Below are 24,901 nucleotides of genomic sequence, written 5' to 3' on the forward strand. Positions count from 1 at the left end.
TCACAGTTGGTCAGAAAGGATTACATAGGTGGGGGAGGTGTGGCTTCCAAACTTGTGACTCTGAACTAGCTGCCTAAATCCATAACAACTTGCCCATTGATAATCATTATTTTCTTTCACAGTCTACCCTTCTGGGACAACCTCTGGTATATTTTTAAATGGTTTTATTTATTTAAAAATCAGAGTTACAGAGGGCAGGGGAGAGTCTGTGTGAGAGACAGAGAGAACTTTCATATGCTAGCTTCATTCCCCAAAGAGCCACTTGGCCAGGGCTGTACCAGGCTGAAGCCAGGAGCCAGAAACTTCATCCAGGACTCCCACCTAGGTGAAGAGCCAAGTAATTGATCCATTCTATGCTGCTTTTCCAGGTGCACTAGCTGAAACATGGACCAGAAATGGGGCAGCCTAGACTGCCCGTAAAGTGATGTTAACATTATAGATGGCAGCTTAATCTGCTACACCATGGTGTTTTTCTAACACTCTAACATTTTGCAATGCCTTCTGTTAGCTGAATTTTCTAGAAACTTACAATAAACAGAATCATTCATATGTGTTTTTCTTTCTTGGTTTCTTGCATAAAAGTATTCAAATTCATCCTTTTAGATACAGTATGTAACAGTGTTCCCATGGTTATATAGATGTACAACTCTCCCATTATTGATACTGTACACTGCAGTGGGCTGTTTTTTATTGATCTTGACACACAACTGTCATTTGATGGTTTTCCTCAGGGTTCTCTCTATTCTATGTCTATGAATTTGGGCAAATATACAATCACATGTCTCCACCATTTTGATATCATATCAAGTTGAACTTGATTAAGACTTCTCTGTGTTTTACCTATCCAGTCCCACTCTTTTGATTGAAAACACCTGGTAAACACTAACATTTCTAATGTCTCAATCATTTTGTTTTATCCACAATAAATAAGGTTGGAATCAAGCTATGTAGCATTCTGACTGACTTCTTCTTTGTAATACACACTTGATATTTCTGTGCCTTTTCATGACATACTTTGTCTTTGTTATTGAAGAATTGTCTGGATGTTCTACACATTTACCCATTCAAACACTAAAGGACATCTACTTGCATCTACTTGCTTTTAGGCAGTTACAAAGAAAGTTTTAAATGTCCATGCATAGCTTTAAATGCATTTTGATAAATATAACAAACTATTATTACTGTAGTATAAGCATAAGGTTACAAAGTTTTCATTCTTCTGTCCTTTCAGAGTAATAAGAAAATTGGCACAAATAGTACTTAACACTCATGTATCCCTTCTATGAATAAATAGTGTTATAAAGATAGTTGTTAGGCACAAAGTGTTTCTTAAGAGTTGGATTTAAGGTGACCATACAAGGAAGACCAAAGCTTCCCTCCTCTTCCATCAAGAAAACTGAAAACAGCTTCCTCTTCATGGGAGTAACTAAGGATGATTACCTAAGGGGATTAAGAGAGCAGTGGGAACACAGTAGGGCACTAGTAGGAGCAAAACAGAATAGAAAGAGAAGAGAACAAAGCCAAGCTAATGGTGTCTGAAATCCAGGACCCATAGCTGGATTGTGGCAGGGAATATGGGATGCATATGAGCAGGAAAGCATCAGCAGAGATTATCTGAATGAGTCTCTTCTCTGGGCAACCCTGGTAAGAAAACCATCATCCATAGTCAAGCCATTCAGCAAGTAGAGCTCCCTGGATAATTAAGAGCACTTTGGCTTCTTAAAGAAGAATCTGTGCTGCTCTGTCCACTTTTCAGAATAAGGGATGCTGTGGTAAAGTGCTGTCATGAGGGGAGTCACTATTTCAATCCACATGATGCCAGGAGACAGAAAGGCTTACCTGTCTTCTTCCCAGGAGCTTTGAGGACACTCCTGCCTGTGAGCTGGGCAAACTGAGTCCCAGAGGCCCAGTTGTACAACAGAGATGTCAGTGGCTCCAGTACCCAAGCCCACAGTGCTCTGCACCTCAATGGACAGTGGGATGAAGTGACTGTGACACACTCCAGGACTATGGAAATAGGGGAGGCTGCCCTGTCAGAATTGGGATCACACTCTTCCCTACTGTTTCATATCCTACTTACTCAAAACATTGCATATTGCTGCTGGAACTTAAGAGTATGACGGCTCAATCTGAATGTGAAGGAAGGAAGATCAACAAAATGTCTAAGAATTTGGAAGAATGACTGTAACTCAAAGAGATATAAATGAATAGAGATAATCAAATAAATGAAATTTGAAAAATCAGTATTTGAAATAGATAACAAATTAATAAATCAGTATATGAAATGCAAAGAGCAAAGAGCAGGGACATTAAAAATGACCCAAACAGAAATATTAGAAATGAAGAGAATACTGTGTCATAAGAAACACAATAAAAAACCTTAACAACAGACTTGATGAAGCAAAGAAGGAATGTCTAATTTAGGAAAAGTGCCTTTTAAAATATTTCTTTATATGCTAAATGAAAATGTAAAAGAAAATGAGAAAAATGAAAATAGTGCTTGGAATTTCCATGATACTGTAAAACCATATGATGTAACAATATTGGGGGTGTTGATTTCGTGAGTTCTGGGAGTGGGGCTTGAGTTGCCTGGCACTGGTTCTTGGGCCCACCTGCAAGAATATGTCCTCTTCGGTAAAAAAAGGCAGAGCAATGGATTCAGACCCTGAAGTCCATGGAGACTATGGCATCCCATTTGGTGCCATAGCATAAGAAGGAGAACAGAACAAATTGGACAACTACTCTAGCTAAATGATGACAAAACAAAAAAATCTGGGGGAATGGGGATTGAGGTTGACTGTGTCAGCCAATGGACCTTGGGAGGGCTGCATCATTCTTGGATTGGCAAAATTGACAGCATTTCAGAACTATTCAAACCACCTGGTCAGAACCCTCGGAACATTCACACATGGGGATCCTGGGTTGATATTGGGTGGAGGTTCCCCATCCCTGGGTACTAGGACAATTGGGAGGCCAGGGGTGGGTGGTTTCTCTCTTTATCTCTTCCATTCCCCCAGAAAAAAGAATAAATAGCAAATTTGGAAGCAACGATTTCACCCACTTTTCCCTAATCCTTGATCCTTCCTACTGTGATCAAATATGTAAGCATCATGAAAAATTAAAAAAAATAAAAATTCTAAGAACTATGTAATGTAACAATATTGGGAATTCCTGAAGGGATAAAAAACTAATGATTTGAAAAATCTACTCAATGAAATAATGGCAGAAAACTTCCCAATTTTTGAGAAATATTTGGACTTTTAAATAGAAGAAGGACATAGAACCCCACATGGCTGTGATCAGAAAAGTTCCTCACTAGGACACAATATGGTCGGGTTGTATATACTACATATAGAAACAGAGAAAGACAGCATTACAAACAATATGAATGTAAAAAATTTACTAGTAAAAGAACAAAAACATAGTTAAAACAAACAGTAGTCATTTTTGTGGAAAAATGACAGCTCCAAGTCATTACCTGCCATAATAACCTTTAGTACCCAAAAGCTAAATTTCCCAATTAAAAGATGCAGACAGATTGAATTAAGAATATAAGACTTAATAAGAACCTATTCGGCCCAGCGACGTGGCCTAGCAGTTAAAGTCCTCGCCTTGTATGCGCCGGGATTCCATATGGATACCGGTTCTAATCCCGGCAGCTCCACTTACCATCCAGTTCCCTGCTTGTGGCTTGGGAAAGCAGTGGGGGATGGCCCAAAGCTTTGGAACCCTGCACCTGCGTGGGAGACCTGGAAGAGGTTCCAGGTTCCCGGCTTTGGATCGGCACAGTACCGGCGGTTGCGGTCACTTGGGGAGTGAATCATCGGATGGAAGATCTTCCTCTCTGTCTCTCCTCCTCTATGTATATCTGACTTTGTAATAAAAATAAACAAATCTTTAAAAAAAAAAGAACCTATTTACTTAAAGCCAGCTAATCTTTAAAAAATGTGCTAAGATAATTCCCTGTTTCTTCAACAAATGGTGTTTGACAAATTGGATTCACACATGCTTGAGTTTTCCTTCTTTTTTCAGTTTAGGAAAGAAATAAACTGTTACATTGGAAAAACTTAATTAGCAATCTTGTGTCTTATTTGCTCATTCACAATTTGGAGCTAACCAAAAAGCACAAAAGAGTTTAGTTAAATAGTTTGGTCAATAAATGGTATGATTATTTGACTAGAATAGTTGATCTCTGGTGTGTATTAGATATAATATTTGATCTTCATTATATACTAATCATTGAAAATGTTAAGTATGACAGCTTCATAGTTAACCATGTGAAAGATGATCTTCATTCTAAGTTAACTATGTAAACTATGGTCTTCACTCTATACTATAGTGTGTAACACAAATAAAAAATCAAAGATTAAATTTTAGTAGTAAGACTGAGACAAACAGAAAAAGTAGCAGATGTTTTAATTTAGTTTTTTACATCTGTTGAATGAATGAACTCCAAGCAAAAGTAGCCTCCATGGTGATTCTGCAGTTCACTGCTTCGATTTATTCTTTCAAAAAATTTTCCACTTGATTGTCCCTAGTATATTTGAAAAACGGGTGACTTTAAAAAAAAAAAAAGAATCCCACTTCCTCTTGAAAACTGATACAGAGGAATTCTGACAGAAGCTGCCAATATTACAGCAACAGTTTCTTCAAAGTTAGATAGAACATTAAAGAGAAATAAAAATGCTATCCTGCAGGTAAGATGCATGCTTTTGTAAAAACAAAACAAATCAGAACAGAACAAAAAGCAACAAGATCACTCAGATTTTTTTGAATCTAATTGAAGGCATAGAAAGACTAACAGAGGGATAATTCCACAGGAAATAAGGATTCTGTTCTCAGCAAGGAGTATTTCCCTTAGGAACCATGTAGTATCTTCTGAACCTCTTCATAGCATTTTTCATCTCCTTATTTCTCAGAGTATAAATAATTGGATTCAAGAGCGGTGTGATAACTGAGTAAAACACAGCCAGGAATTTGTCCATCCAGGTGATGTTGAGTGGCCACACATAGATGAAGAGGCAGGGTCCGAAGAAGAGCACCACCACAGTGATGTGGGCAGTGCAGGTAGAGAGGGCCTTGGATGCTCCAGTCTTAGAGCTTCGGTGAACATTGAGAAGAATATACGTGTAGGATATCAGGAGCAGAATAAAACATGTTACAGCCACAACTCCACAGTCAACATTCATTAAAATTTTCAAGTTAGAGGAATCCATGCAGGCAAGATTGATCACCAATGGTCTATCACAGAAGAAACTGTCTATTTCTCTGGGGCCACAGAAGGGCAGCTGTACAAGTACAATAATTTGACTCATGGCATGCACAAAGCCAACAGTCCAGCCAGTCACCACCAACCCAATGCACTTTTGCAGGTTCATTACAGTGGAGTAGCGGAGTGGTTTACAGATTGCTACATAGCGATCGTAGGCCATTATCACCAGTATTACCATCTCAAGTCCTGCAATGAAGTGTGAAAAGAAGATCTGGGACATGCACCCTCCAAAGGAAATTGTCTTATTTTCTCTGAGAATGTCTGTGATCATCCTGGGTGTGGTGTTTGAGGAGAGCCACATGTCAACAAAAGAAAGGTTGGCCAAAAAGAAGTACATGGGGGAGTGGAGGTGGGAGTCAGTGATGACCAAGGTCATGATGGCAATATTTCCAGATATGATAAATATGTAAATCATCAAAAATATCACAAAGAGTATAATCTGAATGTTCCATGTATGACAAAGTCCCAGAAGCACAAATTCTGACACTGCAGACTGATTACCATGATCCATGTTATATTCAGTGTGTCTGCTGAGTTAACCTAGAGAAAAGGAAATGTACTAGTCAGTGGGATGAAAAAGAGGGCTTACTATTTTTTTAAGATGCATTTATTTGAAAGGCAGCAAAGGGAGAAAAGAAAAGAGAGATAGGAGAGAGATTGCTTTTCCATCTTCTCATTCATTGTCCCAGTGACTGCAACAGGCAGGTGTATGTTTCAGCCGTGCTGAAACGAGAAAGCAGGGATTCAGCCTGTTCTCCCACATGGCTGGCGGGGACCTAATCACGTCCACCATTTGTCTGCTGCCTTCCTAGTTAACAATAGCAGGAAGTTGGATTTGTAGTGGGGTAGCTGGAACTGGAATTGGCACTCTGATGTAGGGTTGCTCTTGTCACATCTGTGGCTGAACCTATTGTTCCACAACACTGCCCCCCAACTTAATTGTTCCTATAATTGACATTTAGCATGTGTTTGTGAGAGAAAACAACAATCATGAAGAGAAGCGCTGCCCAAATGTACTTAGCACTATTTCTCTAATTCTAACAGATTGCCGAATATTGGATTTCAAAGTTTAGACAGCAATATGCATTTTTGCATTTGTATTGGTAGAAATTATTGAAGTGAATAAAGATGAAAGAAAGTCAGCTGAAAATTTTTAATCTTTTTAAAAGATAGAAACCAGTTTCACTTTGCCAATCCAATGAGAAGAATCTGGGGGAGGATTAATAAGCAATAATTATCCCAAATTTAAAAATAGGCAATTTGTTTAGGAAGACAAATATGAAATAACAGATGACATGATACAGCATTAGAGACCCTCTTTACTATATATAAAATAATTTCTTCAGTCCTCATTTGAGCTTCTGTAGTATATCATAAAATGAAATTTTTAGCATTTCCCTGTAAAAGACATAATGGGACTTAAGGAGAGAAACTACATTGTAACTAATATAAAAGATTTAATGGAAAATTCATTCATAGAAGTGCATGGCTTCCAAAAAAGTTGCACCAACTGCCCCTTATATTTAAATCCCCTTTTCTATAAGCTTTTATTAAAAAGACATTTATTTTTATTTGATAATCAGGTTTACAGAGAGAAAGAGAGACAGAGAAAGAGCTACTAATCACTGGTTTACTCCCTGAGTGGCTGCAATGGTCAGAGCTGAGCTGAGCTGAAGCCAGGAGTCCAGTAGTCCAGGAGCTTCTGGATATCCTACACAGGTGCAGAGTCCCAAGGCTTTGGTCCATTCTCTGCTGTTCTTCTGGGTGACAAGCACAGAGCTGGATGGGAAGTGTAGCAGCTCTGACATGTACTGGGGCCCATATGGGATCTCAGCACTTGAAGGGGGAGGATTAGCCAGCTGAGCCAGCATGCCAAGCCCTTCTATGAACTTTTAAAATCACCTTTAAATGACAGGCGTACACCTGATTTTGCATTCAAGTCGTCATGTCAATATATTTATGAAATGGGGGACTTCCAAATGCTCATAAGGAATGGTGTTAAAACACAAGCTTATTAGGTGCATGAAGGGAAATGTCTAGTAATTTGATGCTAAACATTGAGTGTGATACCATACAAACACCAAGTCCTACAGCAGGATGCCAGATATATTACACATTTCTGAGAATATCTTGTGCAATATGATGGAAATAACAGTAAAATATAACAAAACAAAGGGATTAGGGAAAATGTAATGTGTGTGTGTGAAACTGACATCTTGAGATCTGATTATTGTTTATAGTGCTTATCAATATGTCGAGTGACGGTGGTCTTTCTACTTTCTACCTAATGAATTCTTCATTTAGAGGAGGATTAAGCTTGTAATTGAAAGGTAAATTCAAAGTATATGATTGAAAAAATTAATAGAAAAGCAAGAAAGGAAAGAGGAGGATTTATATGAAATATTGTTATTAAAGCTGTATATATATAAAATACACTAAATCTGTTCTTTTTACATAAAATTCTTTTTAAAAAAAGGAGTGACAAGTCATGTGGAAAGAGATGAAGGTAAAACACTATTCAAGCATGGATTTTGATTTGCTGAACTCTGAATGTTATCATCTTAGAATCCAAATTTTTCAATGAAAAATATTTACCTTCATTTAAATGTATGGATTCTGGGAAAGATCCAGGGTTTAGAATAGTTTTAACATATTCTGATCAAACATTATGTGCTTGTCTATTTATCTATTATTATTCTGTTTTCAAGATAAGAATAGATTACATACCTGGGTAGGCAAAGTACATCTTGGAGTGCTACTGCTGAGATTAAGTAGAAAAGAAATGCTCACGCTTTATGGAAAAGATCCTGATGTGACCATCAATATGTTCTTGTTCCTTGAGAAACTGGAACAACTTGACTTTTTTTGGAACTTCTTCCCAGAATTGTAAGTTTTTCTAGGAGAAGTTATCAATGACTAATTTTATACCTGTTGAACCACAGACAGAGGATAGCTAATAGGTAAACAGGGGCTTCAGCTGTGGCTGGGAATGGAATTTATTAAAGAATGAATTCATATATTTCCAGGAGGAACTAACCAATAAGAAATGAAAATGCTTTCTTATTAGTTTTGAAATTGTTAATATTTGACATATTAGCTGCCCAATGATATCACACTCTCAATGTTAAACAATACTAGGACAACTAAGGATAACAACCCAGATTTTAAATTATTTACATGTAGGTTGGAATCTTACTTTGTGCTTATTGACCCTGTGTCCTCAAGAATATCTTACAGCATCCATATCCTTACTAATAGATGTACTGTGAAAGTGAGTTAAGCATACAGGGAGAAAAGCGTATATGGGTCTAATGTTGTGCCAGTAGCTAAGTTGTTGTCTGGAATGATGACATTTCATATAGGAGTGTTGATTTGAGATCTGGCTGTTTTGCTTCTGATTCAGCTGCTGGCCAATATGCATGAGAAGACAACAGAAGATGGTCCAGGCACTTGGACCACTGTCACTCACACAGGCACTCTGGATGAAATTCCCAGCTTCAATCTGTAGCCCGGATCAGAAATAGTAAGCTACTATGGTCATTTGGGGAATGAGCCAGCTCCTTCAGTACTCAGTGGGTAGTAACAAATGCTAATTTTCTTCTTTTCGTCAAATGAAATCTTGCAGCATTAGGCTTTATGAAGCTTATTGGAAACAGTTTTATAGAAAAACTGAGAGCTTTGCCTGCAAGATAAATACAATTAACTTTATTTAAAATACCCATTAGTATTTTCTCTAAATCAACATACACCTACTTAGAGATCTATAAGATGTACAAATGCAAACATCACATTAGATGTGATGCTTACTTTACAGGAGTTTAACATTTTCACCTGTCATATTGTCCTTCTCAGGGGGAGTTATTAATATTTTAAGAGAATCTACAAGAAACATTAGGACAATCAATCAAAGCACATTCAGAATCCTCAAGCAATCAATGGGAGAATTATCACAAAAGGACTAATGTTCATTCTCCGATTGGGGAAACTGAAAGATTAGAGAAGACAGGTTGAGCTACTAAATGTGTTCATCTCACGCTACATGCAGAAAATGATAAAATGTGTTCATCTCACGCTACATGCAGTGATCTCCAGCATATTGTTTTTATAATAGGCCTAATATTATAAGTGATTCTCAACATTAATGTTTTTACACAGATAAATTTTGACTCATACTTTTTAATACATTGCCTAAGGGAAATTCTCAAAGGTACACAGAAAGTACAAATTACTCTCACTAACTTGTTCTGTCTTGCTTTGTTTTCAGATATATTTTTTAATCCCAATTCTGTAGTAATATTACTTCCTATTCAGTAGCAAATCGTTTTACTTGTTCTCATATGGCAAAAGTTTTTTTTTTTTTGCTGTGCAATTTTGATTCTGAAAGCATCTCTGAGGCAATGCATTCATTTCATAAGTGTACTGTTATTAATAAGATAGAAATGCCAGGAGGAATAAGAGAGGAGAGAAAAAATACTAATAGTTTTGCTTGAAATACTAAACAAACATATTGTATATATGTACAATAGTCCAGAGACATATTCTAAAAATTTGTTCAAGAATAGTATGAGAGTGGTGAGATGACTTACTAAACATTAAATTTCTTGAAGAGCAGATTTTCGCTTAGTCTTCTCTTGTGATATGTTCTTGAAACATGCCCATTTTTGGATGGAGACAGTGTCTGTGAAAGAACTTTCCCTTAGCCTGACTTATATTCACCATCTGAAGAGGTCCCTAGGGTGGAATTTTTCCTATGCTGTTCTCTGAAAAGAGCAAGAATTGTGGAAATAATTAGCCTTGGACATCTCATGGGGATTTTCTTAAGGATAACATAAAATGTTCATATTCGGAAAATTGGATCAGGGAAATAAGAAACTTCATATGTATCAGGCAGACATTGAACATTGAGGAAAGTTATGTTATTTGGTGATCAGCACATATCAGGGGATATGTATTCTGCAATATTGATCTTTGATCTTGATTTATATAATCAGATTAATTAATATTTTGAGTTACATAGGAAGGGATATTGTGATTGGTGAGAATTGAAGACACCATCAAAACCCTGGTAGTAGTGTTGGAGTGTGTTAATGCATGTCATGACCATCCAAAGAGGCAAGAGATCTTGGCCAGTTCCCTGACTTACTTCCATATAGCTTGTGATTAACCGAGGACCCAGAAATTAAGCACCATATGTTAAAATTATTTTCTTTAGATAATCACAAGAACAAGAATCTTGATGTTAGCTTAAAATAAATTTGCTATTTTTGAAATCTTAGGTTTTAAAATACCTCTATTGTGGCACAGCCCACAAGTGCTAAATTTTCTGTATTTAATTATTTGCTTAGTTAGTTTTGATCTATGTATGCATGTGTAAAAGGTTCACAGCCAAGAGAGTTAACACTGGTTTCAGCCCTAAGGCCACTTGTCCCTAAATCAACACTCTTTCCCTTCCCTCTACACATCTACTTTCCTACACAACTGATTTTTGGCATTATTTTCTATTTGTCACATTTACTAGTTTTATGCAAATAGAACTAAGTATCTTTGCTATTTTTTGAACTTTTTTCTTTCATTCAATTGCAAATATTTTTTTAAAGTTTTTTTTCATGGTATAATTCCATAGGCTCAGTTATTTCCCCTACCATCCTCCCCATTTACCATTCCCCCCACTGTTTCCCCCTATATTATTACATTAGCATAGTCCTTAAGCAATAGTCACATACTCATCATTCTATTTTAGTGTATCATGACATAGTAGTTATAAACAATGGTACAGAGTGCAGCATCCTATTGTCAAGATATATTTGACAGTTTCATTGGGAATCCCTCTTTCATTCAGGAGTAGAGATGAATATTTTACTGTTATCTTCACTTCTTGGTATGCTATAAGTTCTCTCTGATATAAGGCAACCTTCATGCAAAATATAAAACCAATCTTTCTCTCTTTCTCTCTCTCTATATATATGCATGTATATATATATATATTCATCTAGAAGAACTATATAGAGGAGGGAAGAATAGAATAGTTTCATATTTATCATGCTGCTAGTATCAATGATGCATTCCTTTATATTCCTCAGGGTATTACATTGTATGTGCATAATCAGTTATGTTACCCATTTATCTACTGAGAGACATTTGAACTGATTCCAGATTTTTACTATTAGAAATAAAGATACATTCACATTTGTGTACCAATCTCTGTATGAACTTATATTTAAATGTATTAACACTTATTTGTGCTCAAGAATATGATATTTCTAGGTATATAAATTTTCTGTATACCCTTATGAAACTAGAATAACTGCTGTTTTTTTTTTAAGGTTGATCATACCAAACTGGTTAAAGAAGGTCCTAAAGTTTGGTGTAATTTATTTCTTATTAGTTCTTGAGGGAAGATAGTGAAGTTTTCTTTGAGCTAACTTTATAATATTAAACAGATATGCTAAGCTATTAAGAATTTTTGCAATGAAGAAATGTTGGATGCTGTTGAATATATTATGCACAGATGACATTATGAATTTTGTTATTTACTATGTTGGTGTGATTTATGATATTTATTTATCTGAAAACATTGAAACATCTTTCCACTTGATCATAATTTATGATATTTTTGGTGTGTTACTCAGTTCAGTCATTGAAAAGCTTGCATTCATAAGATGATAAATGCATGTGCTTACTTTTTGCATCCATTTCCCTTGTTTTTCTTGTTTGAGCACTGTTAGGTTGCCATGTTGAATAAAAGCAGCTCTTTATCCCTGCTACTGGTACATAAGAAAGCAATATTTCAGTAATTGTGATTTGTAAGTACTTACTTTCCTTAGCTAACTTGATAATATCAAACAGACTTATATTGAAAACTCATTAAAATTTGTCATTTATTGAGCTGAATGAAAACAGTCACTTGTTCTATGTTATTCAGATTATTGTCTTCACTGAATGAATACAGATGATTAGTTTTGTATTTCATTTTCTTTCAGCCACAACTTCTAAAATTTCTCTTAAAATCTTAAGATATTTCTTGATTATTAACTACTAGTTTGTGATTATGATCAAAAGTTATACATTATGGACTGATCTTCTCTTATTCACTTTCCTTCACGGTGACCACATAGTCTTGTTAAAAAAAATCAGTGGCAGATATTTTTGCCCACTGGTTAAAATAAAAGCATCCAATATTCGTGTGCCTGGATTCTACTCATTACACCAGCTTCTAATGTTCATTTTCTGTCTTTACAGGCTTTTGGAGCATGTGGTGGCTCAGACAGTTGGACCCCTGCCATCCAATGGGATGTTTGGATTGACTTCCTGCCTCCTGGTTTTGGTTCCACAGTAGCCACAGCCAACCTCTGACACCTGTGACTATTTCGGGAGTTAACCAACAGAAGGGCGTACAGTGTCTTTTCTCTCTCTCCTTCCCTCTCTCTCTCTCTCTCTCTCTCTCTCTCTCTCTCTCTCTCTCTCTCTCTGTCATCCTCTCTCATCTTTCCATGGAGATCAACAGCGTCGCCTCTAATCCAACAAGTAAAATAGGTTCAAAGACCATTTGGAAACACCCAGCAAAGTTCACAGTCGTTTTAGGAATGACAAAGACAAAAGGGTCCCAGTGTTGGGATGCCTGGGTTATATGGAATTCTAATTTCAATCCCATGTCCCATAGAGAAAGACACAGCACAAGTGGCAATTCTCACATTAGATTCAATTTGTCATTGTAAAGTTGACATCATTGAATTTATTAAATTTTACAACTACATATTAGCTACAGTTTTCACTAGATGTCCATGTATGATCCACTAAAATCATTGGTTTTGTCAATGTTTGACTTGCTTTGGCTGCTGCTAATGCTATTCTGATTACTTGGTGAAGTTGTAATTGGTAGATCACTGCAATTAACCTGGAAAAGGATGATTTTTTCCTTTCTATATGTCGTAAGAGAGACGGATCATGTCAAAAAAAACCCTTGAATAGGAGGTAGAAACACTATTCACACAGAAAAGGAAGTCAAGTTGAAAGTCACTAATTATGTGCATCAGTGAAGTTGATGTGCAAAGGGTCAACATGATATTTGGAAAGAAAACTGACATAATGATGGGGGATTGAGAAGAAGTGGAGACTCCAAAAATCAATTCATTTTTCACTCTGAATTCCAGTTTATTTTTAAGTTATGATGGCTAGGTTTCTTTTCAATCTTTTAGTGTTGTTCAATCACAATGCAGATGGATTTTTCTCTTACTGTACCTGTTCATAGCCTTTGTGTATTTATCATTCCAGACCCAGTTCAAGGTGTTTTTTGCTTACTAGTTACATTGATGTTTGGATCAACTCAAATAAAAGCATCAGACAAAGCAAGTATGATAAAAGTTTCTTTGTGTTATAGTTTCTCCTAGTACTTTGTGTGGTATGATTCTTCTGGGTTGTGTGAGTCTTTGTGCAAGGTTCTTATTATAATTATACTCCTAAATGCTTGTAATACTGGTAATTCCTCTATACTGGTTCTTGTGCAAAAAGCACTTCTGCTCTGTTCTACTGTGAATACTCTGTTTTGAAGCTTTAAATTGCACAAAAACTTTTGAGACAGATTGGTTTCTTAGAATTAATCACAGAGAAATTGTTATACGGGTTCTGTAAAATCCTCATAGTAATTTCTCTGTGTACAAAAATTCAAAGCAGTGAAAAGTCCTGCAGTTAGCTTGGCTTTTGTAAATGTATTATAAGACATTTCAGGATATAATATTACACCTTCAATGTATATTGTTTGAAAAATTTATTATACACATAAGCAATAGATGTCACATTGTATTTATTATTAAAGATTTATTTATGTATTCCTGGAAAGTCAGATCTATAGCAAGAAGGAAAGACAGAGTGAAAGATCTTCTGTCTGCTGGTTTCCTCCCCAAGTGGCTGCAATGGCTGGGGCTGAGCTGATCCGAAGCCAGGGGCCAGGGGTCTTACAAATTTACGTGCTGTTCCAGGGTCCCAAAGGTTTTGGGTCATGCTCTTACTGCCTTCTCAGACCACAAGGAGGGAGCTGGATGAGATGTGGAGCAGTCAAGACATGAACTAGTGTAATTATGGGATCCAGGGCACACAAGGTGAGCACTTTGGGCACTAGGCTAACACCCTGTGCCTGATATGATATTATTTTAAGACAAAATAGCAAAGTTATGTACAGTAAAAAGCAGTTCATAAATAAGAAGTATATGTGGAAATATGTGAATATCAAATGTATGTATTTTTTATTGTTGGGCACCATTTCAAGTACCAATGGAGATCTATTTTTATATATTGTATTTGAACTGTAGCAAAAAAACATGAGTTTATAATATAATTTGATATGATGCTCAGGGGTCCTAAACGTATTGATGGTCAGATTTAAAAGTCTGGGCTTTTTCTCTAGTTAGCACAGGATTCATATTTCATGTAAAACAGTGATGGAGAAGATTTAGAAAGAAATTTATCCTTTAAAAACAAACATAAAAATACCATGGAGGGACAGTGATGGAAACATAATCATTATAATTTCAATGTACAATATGATTGCTTATAAAAATCAACAATAGGACAAATGTAACCTGACTTCGCCTGGCATATCACTTGGGTGAGTTTGCATGAAATTATTTATCATTACATTTGTCAGAAGAACTGCCAGGAGCTGACATGTCGGCTCCTCAGTCGACCCATGGCAGCATTCATCTCCCGATTCCTCAGGGTGTAAATAATGGGATTCAATAAGGGTGTAACAACTGAGTAAAACACAGAAAGAAACTTATCAACTGAAAAGCTGTTAAAAGGCCAAGCATAAATGAAGATGCACGGTCCAAAGAAAAGTGTGACCACCGTGATATGAGCAGACAGTGTGGACAAAGCCTTGGAGAGTCCAGCAGAGGATCGACGCCACACGGTCCCCAGAATGATAGTGTAGGATATGAGTAAGAGAATGAAGCAAATGAAGGACAGTAGTCCACTGTCAGCAATCACCAGCAACTCCAACACATAGGTCTCAGTGCAGGCCAGCTTTAGAACGAGAGGAAGGTCACAAAATACATCATCTATCACATTGGGGCCACAGAAGGGCAAGGTGACAGTGAAGACCATCTGGCTCATAGTATGCACAAAGCCAACAGTCCATGACAGCAGCAGAGATCCCTTGAGCACTCGGCGGTTCATGATGGCTGTGTAGTGGAGGGGTTTGCATATTGCAATGTACCGATCCACGGCCATAGCAATCAGAAGAGTCATCTCCGTGCCCCCTAAAAAGTGAAGGAAGAACATCTGAGCCATACATCCCCCCAAGGAGATGGTTTTGTGCTCCTTGAAGAAATCCATGATCATCTTAGGGGTTGTGACTGTGGAAATAAACATATCGAGGAAGGAGAGATTTCCAAGAAGGAAGTACATGGGTATTGAATGCAGGTGCGAGTCAAAAGTAACGATGACCACAATGAGGATGTTTCCTGCTAAGATTGCTGTGTAGGCCAACAAAAATATGAAGAAAAAGCAAATTGCCAGTTCCCAAGTGCTGGTGAGTCCCAACAAAACAAACTCAGATATCATTGAGCTATTGCTCATGCTTGTCTAGTAGGAGTTCACGGCAAGTTGTAAAAACGAAGATAATCTGGAGAAAGTGATGAACCTGTGACAGTTTGAAGATATGGACATACAGAAAGTGAATATTTGATTCAACAGATTTGATAAGATGTGTATTTATATGCTGGAGACCAGCTCCAGCCAAGTTCGGAGCTCTGGAAGGGTGCGTGGAGTTGGAGATAAAGACAGACATTGTCACTTGATGACCTCTTGCAACAGTTCAAGAAGCTGTCCTTTTTTATGTATTCAGGCACTTCACAAGCTTCTATACAAACAACTAATTGTTCTATTTTTACTTCAAGACTAAGGGAGCATGTATAGACATTTGGTCATTCTGTCTGCACTTCAGAGCTAAGCAGGTGCCCCTAAAGATAATTCTGCAAAATGTTGTATTCATATTCTTCAAAGCAAGCTATTATTCATTCTTCAGTAGTAATCATGGAGTGACAGCCAGTACTCCAAGGCCAAGGCACATGCGGTTACCTGCTTCAGTAATACATTCCTACCACATTTCTGTTTCTACAATTTATCCATTATTTAATGGGAAAAATAGGTTACAAGGGAAAAAATGTAAAAATCCAAGGCAAAAGTTTCTAAACCCCATAAACAATGAAACAATAATTAAAAGCATAGTTCTTTAATAAAAGCATCCTTAATTCCTCTAGCTAAAAATTATAAGAGCGGCTAAAACAATTACATTTTCTATGTTCCAAAGAAATTGCAAAGACAGGCTAGCCTTTGATATAGCAATAACTATATTTATTGCCATAGTAGTTTCAGCTCTTACTCCCATCACTTGCATTACTATTTAGGATCTTATCAAGCCCTTTCCCAGAAGGTGTGCTACATGTCTGGGCCAGATTCTGAGGCAATGGTTAAGTATCCAATAAGGTGTCCAAAAATGGCATGGGTTTAATTGTGCTCCCGTGTGTAAATTGTCAAAGGCCCACTCACCAAGACAGTATCAGCAACATTAACATCGGTTGCAAAAAACATCTCACAGGGGCAAGCAACAATGCCTCAATAGATTACAGAATTCTAAGTGGGGTGCTTGAGTGTCCATGCAACCAGGAGTGAAACAGCATCAAGGCAGTCCGAGAGAAATCTGCCAGGCCCTGCCAAAAAGCTGGAAGCTCCCCTTGGCTCTGCCAAACAGGGGAGCTGTTCTCTTCATAACTTCATGTCATCTACACCTACTGCAGAGACCCCAGCATTTATGAAAGACATATTTTATCTGTTTAATGAAAGTGACATTGACAACACTACATTTTTTTCAGTTATAAAAGCACAAAGTGAGAAACTCTTTACGAGAGTATTCATGTATAATTTGCAGGCATAAATTGTGCCATCACATGTATTCTTCTTCCACTTTGAGTTCATGAAATTAAGAACCATAAACTTGACTTGCTGAAAAGGTAAAATGAGTTAAATCAATACTGCTAGTGAAATCATTCTGTTCAAGTGACTAAAAACATGTTTACTGAAATTGTTATTGCCTAGTATTTGTTATTTTCTTTTTCCAACATTTCACGTACTCAGAGATACTTGTGTAAGTTAAATTATACATTCAGCTCAGAAAATTAACAATGCTTTTCTTCTGTCAGTTATATTCTTACCACCATTGTCACCCCTAAAGACTATTTACCAATTTCACTTACTCCTGAAATTTTTAACTTGCCTGTTGTCATACGTTCTTACCCTCCTTGTCACAAATGATAGGGAGATGAAGCTCCCCGGAAGTGTTTGGTGATAACACAAGTGTGTGCTTTTGTGTGTATGTGGGGGGTGGTGGGGGTGGCTGGGAGGAGGAGCAGTGCTGTGTTGTGAATGGTGCTTTGGTTCCTGAGTGCCTGACTTCCGTTGTGGAGTCATTGGTTATGTTCCAGAATCTCTTGCTCCTGGGAGCCTGGCTAGATTTCTTTCTTTGGCCATAATTACAATTTATAATTACAATCTTTACAATTCAGCAGGTAAAATGTATAATTTGAGTAGCACACCATAGTTGTTATTTGTGTTTTTAAGATATTATATGAGCATATTTCTTCATGTTAAAAGTATTCTTAATCAAAATCTGTATGTTTAATTAAAAAGCATATTTCAAAAGAGTGTAACTATGTATACTTAATTCTACAATGAGGTGCATTGGAATCTGGCATACTAGATATAACCATTCATTCTGACAACACTCATGTACCATCAAAACGAACAATGTTTTTACATGTGCATTTTTCCATAGGCAGAGCTAAAGCTGTTGGACTAACAAGAGTTATCGGGGCCAATCTTGTGCCTGACCAAGAAATATTTTTGCCTGCAGTGTCGGCATCCCACATGGAGGTGTTTGTATCCTGGGAGTTCCACTCCCCATCCAGCTCTCTGTTCATGATTTGGAAAAGCATTAATGACCTTGAACCCTTATACTCATGTGGGGTCTCAGATAAAGTGTTGACTTTGGATCGACTTTGGACCAGCTCAACAGTGGCTATTGTGGCCATTGGGGGAGTTATCAATGGATATATTGCATTCTCTCTCTCTTTCATTCTTTCTTTGTCTCTTCTTCAGTGTGTAAGTCTGCATTTCAAATACAAATAAATAGTTCTTTTAAAAACAGAGTTCTTTATAACTGAAGCCAGTATTGATTTCCTAATGGAATCTGAAAGGCATATACTAAATGGCTCTGAATTTAGATGCACAATACTAGTTAATAGAAATGGATTTCATCATGTGTGGTTTACTCTAACAGGTGGTGCATAGTTTTAAATAGGATTAATGGCTTGTGACTGTGGATATAGTTAAAGATAAGAATTATTCCACTAGTTAAATTCTGGTTGTTGCTTGTGAAATAAATAACCAGTCATATGTCTAATCTTGTGTATTTATATCCAGTAACCAATACATTTTACATTTCCACAGATAATCAAATATATATGGCAATGTATAGCATATATATGCCATATATTCATATATACACATATACATACTTATTATATATACATAAATACATAAACACATGTAAATAACAATATATGAGGTAAACAACATAAATATATGTTTATATATATGACATGCCAGTTTATGTATGTGGAAATCAATGCACAACAGAAATTTTCTAAAGTTAAAAAATGTGCAGTTACTATTTAACCATGAATTTTCACTGTGTTTTCTTCAATGAAAGTGAGGCATATATTGATTTGATAATTGAAATATAAAGTTTAGGTTGCACTAAGGAAATTTTCCAAAGAGCCAAGAAACTAACATAAACATTTGCTTAATTGAAATAATACAGCTGTGCAATTAATATCAGTGCTATGAGTGGTTTCTTCTACTATGTAATTAAAATTAATAAAATGGAAGTTGTTTTTGATGGAGAGAAAAGGATCAATTTAGTAAAAGAGGAATTAGTAGCGTTAAAGGGCTATAAAACTTATCAGCACAATACAGATTTGTACTGAAAAACAATTCAGGACTGCTTTGCTGAAAAGAAGTTTAAAAGAAGTTAAAGGAAATAATTTTGATTAATCAGTTATCTCACAGGGCATTCCATATTTTATGCATTAATGTACTCAATATAGGATAATATAAGCTGATGAAAGAAATTAATATTTAAAGAAAATAAGTAATGCCTTCCCTTCCCCAAACCTGAGAATTTATTAGACTAATGTCAGAGGTATCACAGATGCTAATGTAGCTAAGGAGAAAGCAAATGTCCACCAATTCACCATCTTCTAAACAATTCTTTATTTCTCTGCCTGTTGGTTGAATCATACCTTTGGCCCAGGAACGTGGATGGCATTTACTTAAACTTCACAGGTAGCTCTTGTTTTTTTTTTTTTTTTATTTTTTGCTGCAGCCAGATACATAGGTCCACATTCTAAATTGTCTTTACACTTTATCTCATCCTCAGAAAAATGTAATTTTAATCCAGTGAAAAGTTATATATGAAACATCTTATCATTAACTAAAGCACACCATTATATCACACCCTAAGTACCCTCTTTGAACTTACCAGTTCTGGTTGAGGAGTCATCTCTCAAAGACACATAGACACAATGAGATTCTGAATATAAAATGGTGATCTTTAGGAAAACCCCTAGTGGTCAGTGGCAGGTGAGAAAAAAAGAAAGAAAAAAGTGGAGCCACAAAAATATACATGCCGTTCAGGATGGTGATCCACTCCAGGGGAATCATTAAAATGAATGCGTTGGTTTTCCCTCGAGTTCAGAACAAGGACTTACTCTCTCATTATTTGAGCAGATCAAGGATTCACCAAGTGTATCAGCTAAGTGAACTTTCTCTGGAATGTCATTGCTCTGGAAAGTGCCAGCTGAAGTCGTCTACTTGGTGGGCCCTTCTACAGGAAATAAACATATCATGGGTGGTGGACTAGAGGAAATTATGCTTCTCTCTTTTTATTGCAAGAATATTAATATAGCCAATATGTTGTTAATGGCTGTTTGATTCAAGTAAAGGTAGTATAAATGCTTTCTTCATTGAGCAAAGTTTTCAAGAAAGTTCACTGATTACTTCACGATTGCCCTCAACAGGCAGGGCTGGGCACGATGACTTCAGAATCCCAGAACCACACTGTGATCTGTCACACAGATGGTAGGGACCCAAGTACTTGAGCCATCAGCTGCTGCCTTCCACGTCCTGCCTCACAAGGAAACTGGATCGGAAGCAGAGCAGTCAGGACTTAAGACAGGCTTTGCAACATAGGATGCCTGAATTCATCAAGGACACAATGAACGCCTTGCCTCATTTAGAAATGGCAAAGTTGCATGAAAGTGATAATGTTGAGTAGCTATTTGGTCAAAATTCTGCGATGAGGCTGACATGGTGGTTAATTATGCCCCTATTTTCCTCAAATCCCATGATTTGGGGAGTCTAATTGGGAAGAGAAAGAACACAGTCATCAATCTGCAGAATGTCTGACTCACGCGTACAGGGAACGCTAGGATTACCCATGGCTGGAAGACATGACCTTGTCTAGAGGGACAAAAGAAGTCATGGTCTTATGGCAGACCAGGTATGGGGTCGATATTAGTTATATTTTCTCCGTTAATGAAGTTACCACAACCATGGAGGCTTCTTTGGCAAGTGTTTTTTCAGACCATTCTGTAGGTGCACTGAAGCCAGTACTCTTCTTATTCAGTTGGCATGAGAAGAGCATTCTTTGTTTTTAGGTGTGTGAGTGTGGTGCATTTGATTTGGGTCTTTGTAGGTTGTGGGGTGAGTTCAGTTCAGTCTGGGTCTAGCATTGACTTCTCTGTCCTCTCCTGGCTGCAGCTGAAAGGTGCTGGCTGTTATGGATCCTGTGTTCTTTGGTCTTGGTTCCCAGCCATTTCAAACATGGAACTGCAAGATGAAAGTGTTGCTTTACTTGATGTACCCTGTTGTCTTTTTGCTCTTGTATGCTTTTACAAAAAGCATTTTTGAAAAAGCATTTCACCTAACTGCAGTGAGATCAACCTATAATCAGATATCTGCTAACAATACCTGCTGGTGTAAACAGACATCCTCTTTCACTATTGGTGGGAGTGAAGGCTAGTGTAGCCACCATGGAAGTCAGTACATAGAGTGCTAAGACGATTGAAAAAGCCATCTTCTGTATGATCCAGCTACCCTAATTCTGGGAATATATCCAAAGAAAGTGAAATCTTCATATGAGAAGGTGACCTGTGACTTTCCATACTCATTAAATAAACCAACAGGTACTACTCTTCCTTTTGGTCATCCCGGGTATCAACACATAATATCTTTGAGGCCTTGTTCAAATCTTCCTTTGTCTTGTATTTTTATGCTTAGATAATTGCATTGTTCCTTCAAATCATCTTGGCATCAGCTGACCATTACTGAACAAGACATATCTTGGTCACCAACAATAGCTTCTCTTTTCTCAATTGATCTCTACCATATCACAATTTCGAATGGATTTACAACACTATCTTTATCTGAAATTAAGGGTTTTTAACTAACAATTTAACTTGCTTTATTCATTTAAATGTAATCCTTAGCAAAGTATAGTCTTACCTGTCTCCTCATATAATAGTGCTTCAAAATGAGAAAATACTTGATAAATACAGCACCTGACAAATCATTGTTTTGGTGTTTGAATGACAAAATTATGTAATGGATTCCAAAAGGGCTTTCTTTTTTCTTTACTTATTGATTTGTTTTTCTCATTCAGAAAACTATATGCTGACTCAAAAACTTCCTCATGGAGACTTTCACTTCATGGTTGCGAAGTGTATATATCACAGGATTCATTAAAGGAAAGATGACTGTGTGGAAAAGAGAAACCACTTTGTCAGCTGGGAAAGCCCGGAAGGGGCGAGTGTAGATAAAAATGGCAGGACCAAACATGAGGAACACGATGATGATGTGTGTGGTGCATGTGGAGACAGCCTTGCTTTTCCCTTCAGAGGAGTGGCCCTTCACACGGCACAGGATGACAGCGTAGGAAGCCAGAAGCCCCAGGAAGCACAGGAGGGTGAGCAGCCCACTGTTGGAGACCATCAGTAGCTCCACTACAAAGGTATCCGTGCAGGCCAGCTTGATGACCTGTGGGACGTCACAGAAGAAGTTATCCAGCCTGTTGGGGCCACAGAAAGGCAAGTGCAGGATTAGGGCCACTTGCACAATGGAGTGGGCAAAGCCCCCAATCCATAGGGCCAACAGTAATGCATAACAGACGCTGGGCTTCATGAGGGTCGAATAGTGTAACGGCCGGCAGATGGCGATGTAGCGGTCGAAGGCCATCACCACAAGAAGAAACATCTCTCCAGCTCCCAGGAAGTGCAGGAAAAAGAGCTGAGTGATGCAGCCTCTGTAGGAGATGACCTTCTTCTCAGAGAGGAAGTCCACCAGCATCCTGGGAGCCACGATGAAGGAGTAGGACGCATCCAGGAAGGCCAAGTTGCCCAGGAAGAAGTAAAGGGGGGCAGAGAGTCCTGGGTCCGATCTTATGGTGAGGATGATGAGGAAATTCCCAGGAAGGATAATGAGGTAGAAAATGAAGACCAGCACAAAGACGAGGAGTTGAATATCGTGAGACTGCGTCAGACCAAGGAGGATGAACTCTGTCACCATTGTGCTGTTCTCTGCCTCCATCACTTCTCAATCTACTGAAAATAAAAGCAAACATTAGACTTTGCAATTATCTTTCTACCAGTTTCATAACTCCAACTCAAATAAAAGCAGTATTTGCTACAATCAATGCTAAGAAAAAATAGCTGATAGCCCAAACTCTGCTGTATCTGAGTTATCTCTTTTTATTATCTCCTCTCCTTATTCCTCACCAAGGCAATGTTCTTTCAGCTACATTTTTATTTAACTATCTGCTTCTGTATAACTATATAAGTTTCTTAGCTTCTGTAGGACTTTGAATTGTTTTATTTGTGATTTATTAGATGTTTTCCAGTCTGGCAAACTGTAAACATTTATCACAATTGAGATTTCATATTTGTGCGTTGAGTACCAACTCACTCTAATTGTTTGATTAAGAGTGGTGGTTTTGTTCAGCTCTCCATCTTCATAGAAAAAAAGTTTCTGTAATTGCCTCTGTGCTTTGATTCTTATGTAATCGTTAGTTCTTAGCTGTTTCGTGTTTGTTAATATGTACATTGTGAGTTGACCATCACATTCTTTTACTTTGTTACACTTGTACATTTCCATTACAATCTGGTCACTAAAATCTTAAGCAAGATCTACATATTTCAATTAGCTTACAGATCGCTAGTTACATATCTGGCTGGATCACAATTTTTTAAACTGTTCTATATCCTGTTCTTGCTTTCAAATTAATACCCACTGTTAATTATTCATTATATATTGTTAACATATTTGATTCCTAAATCTCAGAATTTTAGTCAAGTTAACCCTCCCCGTCAATACTTTTATGTGACACAAAACTTACCACAGCACACAAAATGTTTTGAGTGTCTCAAGTACAAAGGGGAGCAGTATAAATAATAAATTTGACATATAGAACATAATACTTTGTTACATTCGTTTGAGAACTAGGAGAATAGGGTAGCTGTAATTAATTTTCAAATTTGCCTTTTTTTCTTCTAGGTTCTTGTTAGAGAAAAACAGGTATATATTTCTCCACTGAAGTTGATTAGGAAATTATTAATTAGTGTTTTATCAATTGGAGGTACTTTAGGCACTCTAGCTACTAATCATGACTTTTTTGTACAAATATTTATCTCTTTTGGCTAAACTTTTTCTAAGTAATAGTTTTCTTCATATTGAAGGAATTACAAGTTAAATGTTAGTCTGCATACTAATCACCATAGCAGGATGTGCTTCCTCTAAGCTCTTCTTAGGCGATGTGCATGTTGATAATCTATTAGGAAGCAAGACAATAGTTGCTCTTCTGTAATTCTGAATAATGTTTAAAATTTTTCTGTTTTATTGTTTAATTTTATACTAATTGTGCATTTATTAATAAATACCCATGCATTGTGAAATAGAGCTTGTTTATGTATTAGAGCAATTCAAATGATGAAATACTTTTAATGAGCACAAGTTATTAAAGTATGTCACATAAATATCACCCTTAATTTTTGATTACATGTGATACCGATTTATTACGTGTCCTTTGCATACAGTGAAATTTATTTTGGCAATGTAAAGTAATAAAGTACTGATACCTGTAACAACAGGAATGAAACTGAAAAACATTATCCTTGAAAAGAGGATAGTCACAAAATACTACATAACACATGACTGTTTATGCAGCATGTTCTAAAAAAGTTAATATATACAACCAAAAAGAATGGTGCTGATTGCTTAGACCTAGATGTGAGATCTAGACTGATATGCAAATGAGATCTTTTTACCTTGATAAAAACTTCTAGAATTATAACGTCTCTATTCTTGCTAACATCTGTAAGTATGTGTAAGACCATTGAATTGTGATCTATATTGTATGACTTTCCTACCCATATCTATATCTAAACTGGATCTACATTTTAAATAATTGTACTAAGTATGGATGAGGGATATTAGAGGAAAATAAATTCCCTATTGAAAATTGAC

The 24,901-nt window shown here is 36.9% G+C and overlaps 3 protein-coding genes across 3 annotated transcripts; all 3 read right to left on the reverse strand.

Moving 5' to 3' along the window:
• Positions 1–4,838: 4,838 nt before the first annotated feature.
• Positions 4,839–5,783, reverse strand: LOC101518139 (olfactory receptor 4K14-like). The gene has a single exon (XM_004584860.2). It carries the CDS (start codon positions 5,781–5,783, stop codon positions 4,839–4,841), a length of 945 nt encoding a protein of 314 aa, XP_004584917.2.
• A 9,125-nt stretch (positions 5,784–14,908) lies between these two features.
• Positions 14,909–15,844, reverse strand: LOC101518621 (olfactory receptor 4L1-like). Its single transcript, XM_012926808.3, has one exon. It carries the CDS (start codon positions 15,842–15,844, stop codon positions 14,909–14,911), a length of 936 nt encoding a protein of 311 aa, XP_012782262.3.
• Positions 15,845–22,042: 6,198 nt separating this feature from the next.
• On the reverse strand, positions 22,043–22,994 carry LOC101524475 (olfactory receptor 4N5). Its single transcript, XM_004584621.4, has one exon. The coding sequence runs from the start codon at positions 22,967–22,969 to the stop codon at positions 22,043–22,045; it is 927 nt and encodes a 308-aa protein (XP_004584678.2). The 5' UTR covers positions 22,970–22,994.
• Positions 22,995–24,901: the final 1,907 nt, after the last annotated feature.

The sequence above is a fragment of the Ochotona princeps genome, chromosome 6 (assembly GCF_030435755.1).
Source record: "Ochotona princeps isolate mOchPri1 chromosome 6, mOchPri1.hap1, whole genome shotgun sequence".
In the NCBI taxonomy this organism is placed as follows: Eukaryota; Metazoa; Chordata; class Mammalia; order Lagomorpha; family Ochotonidae; genus Ochotona; species Ochotona princeps.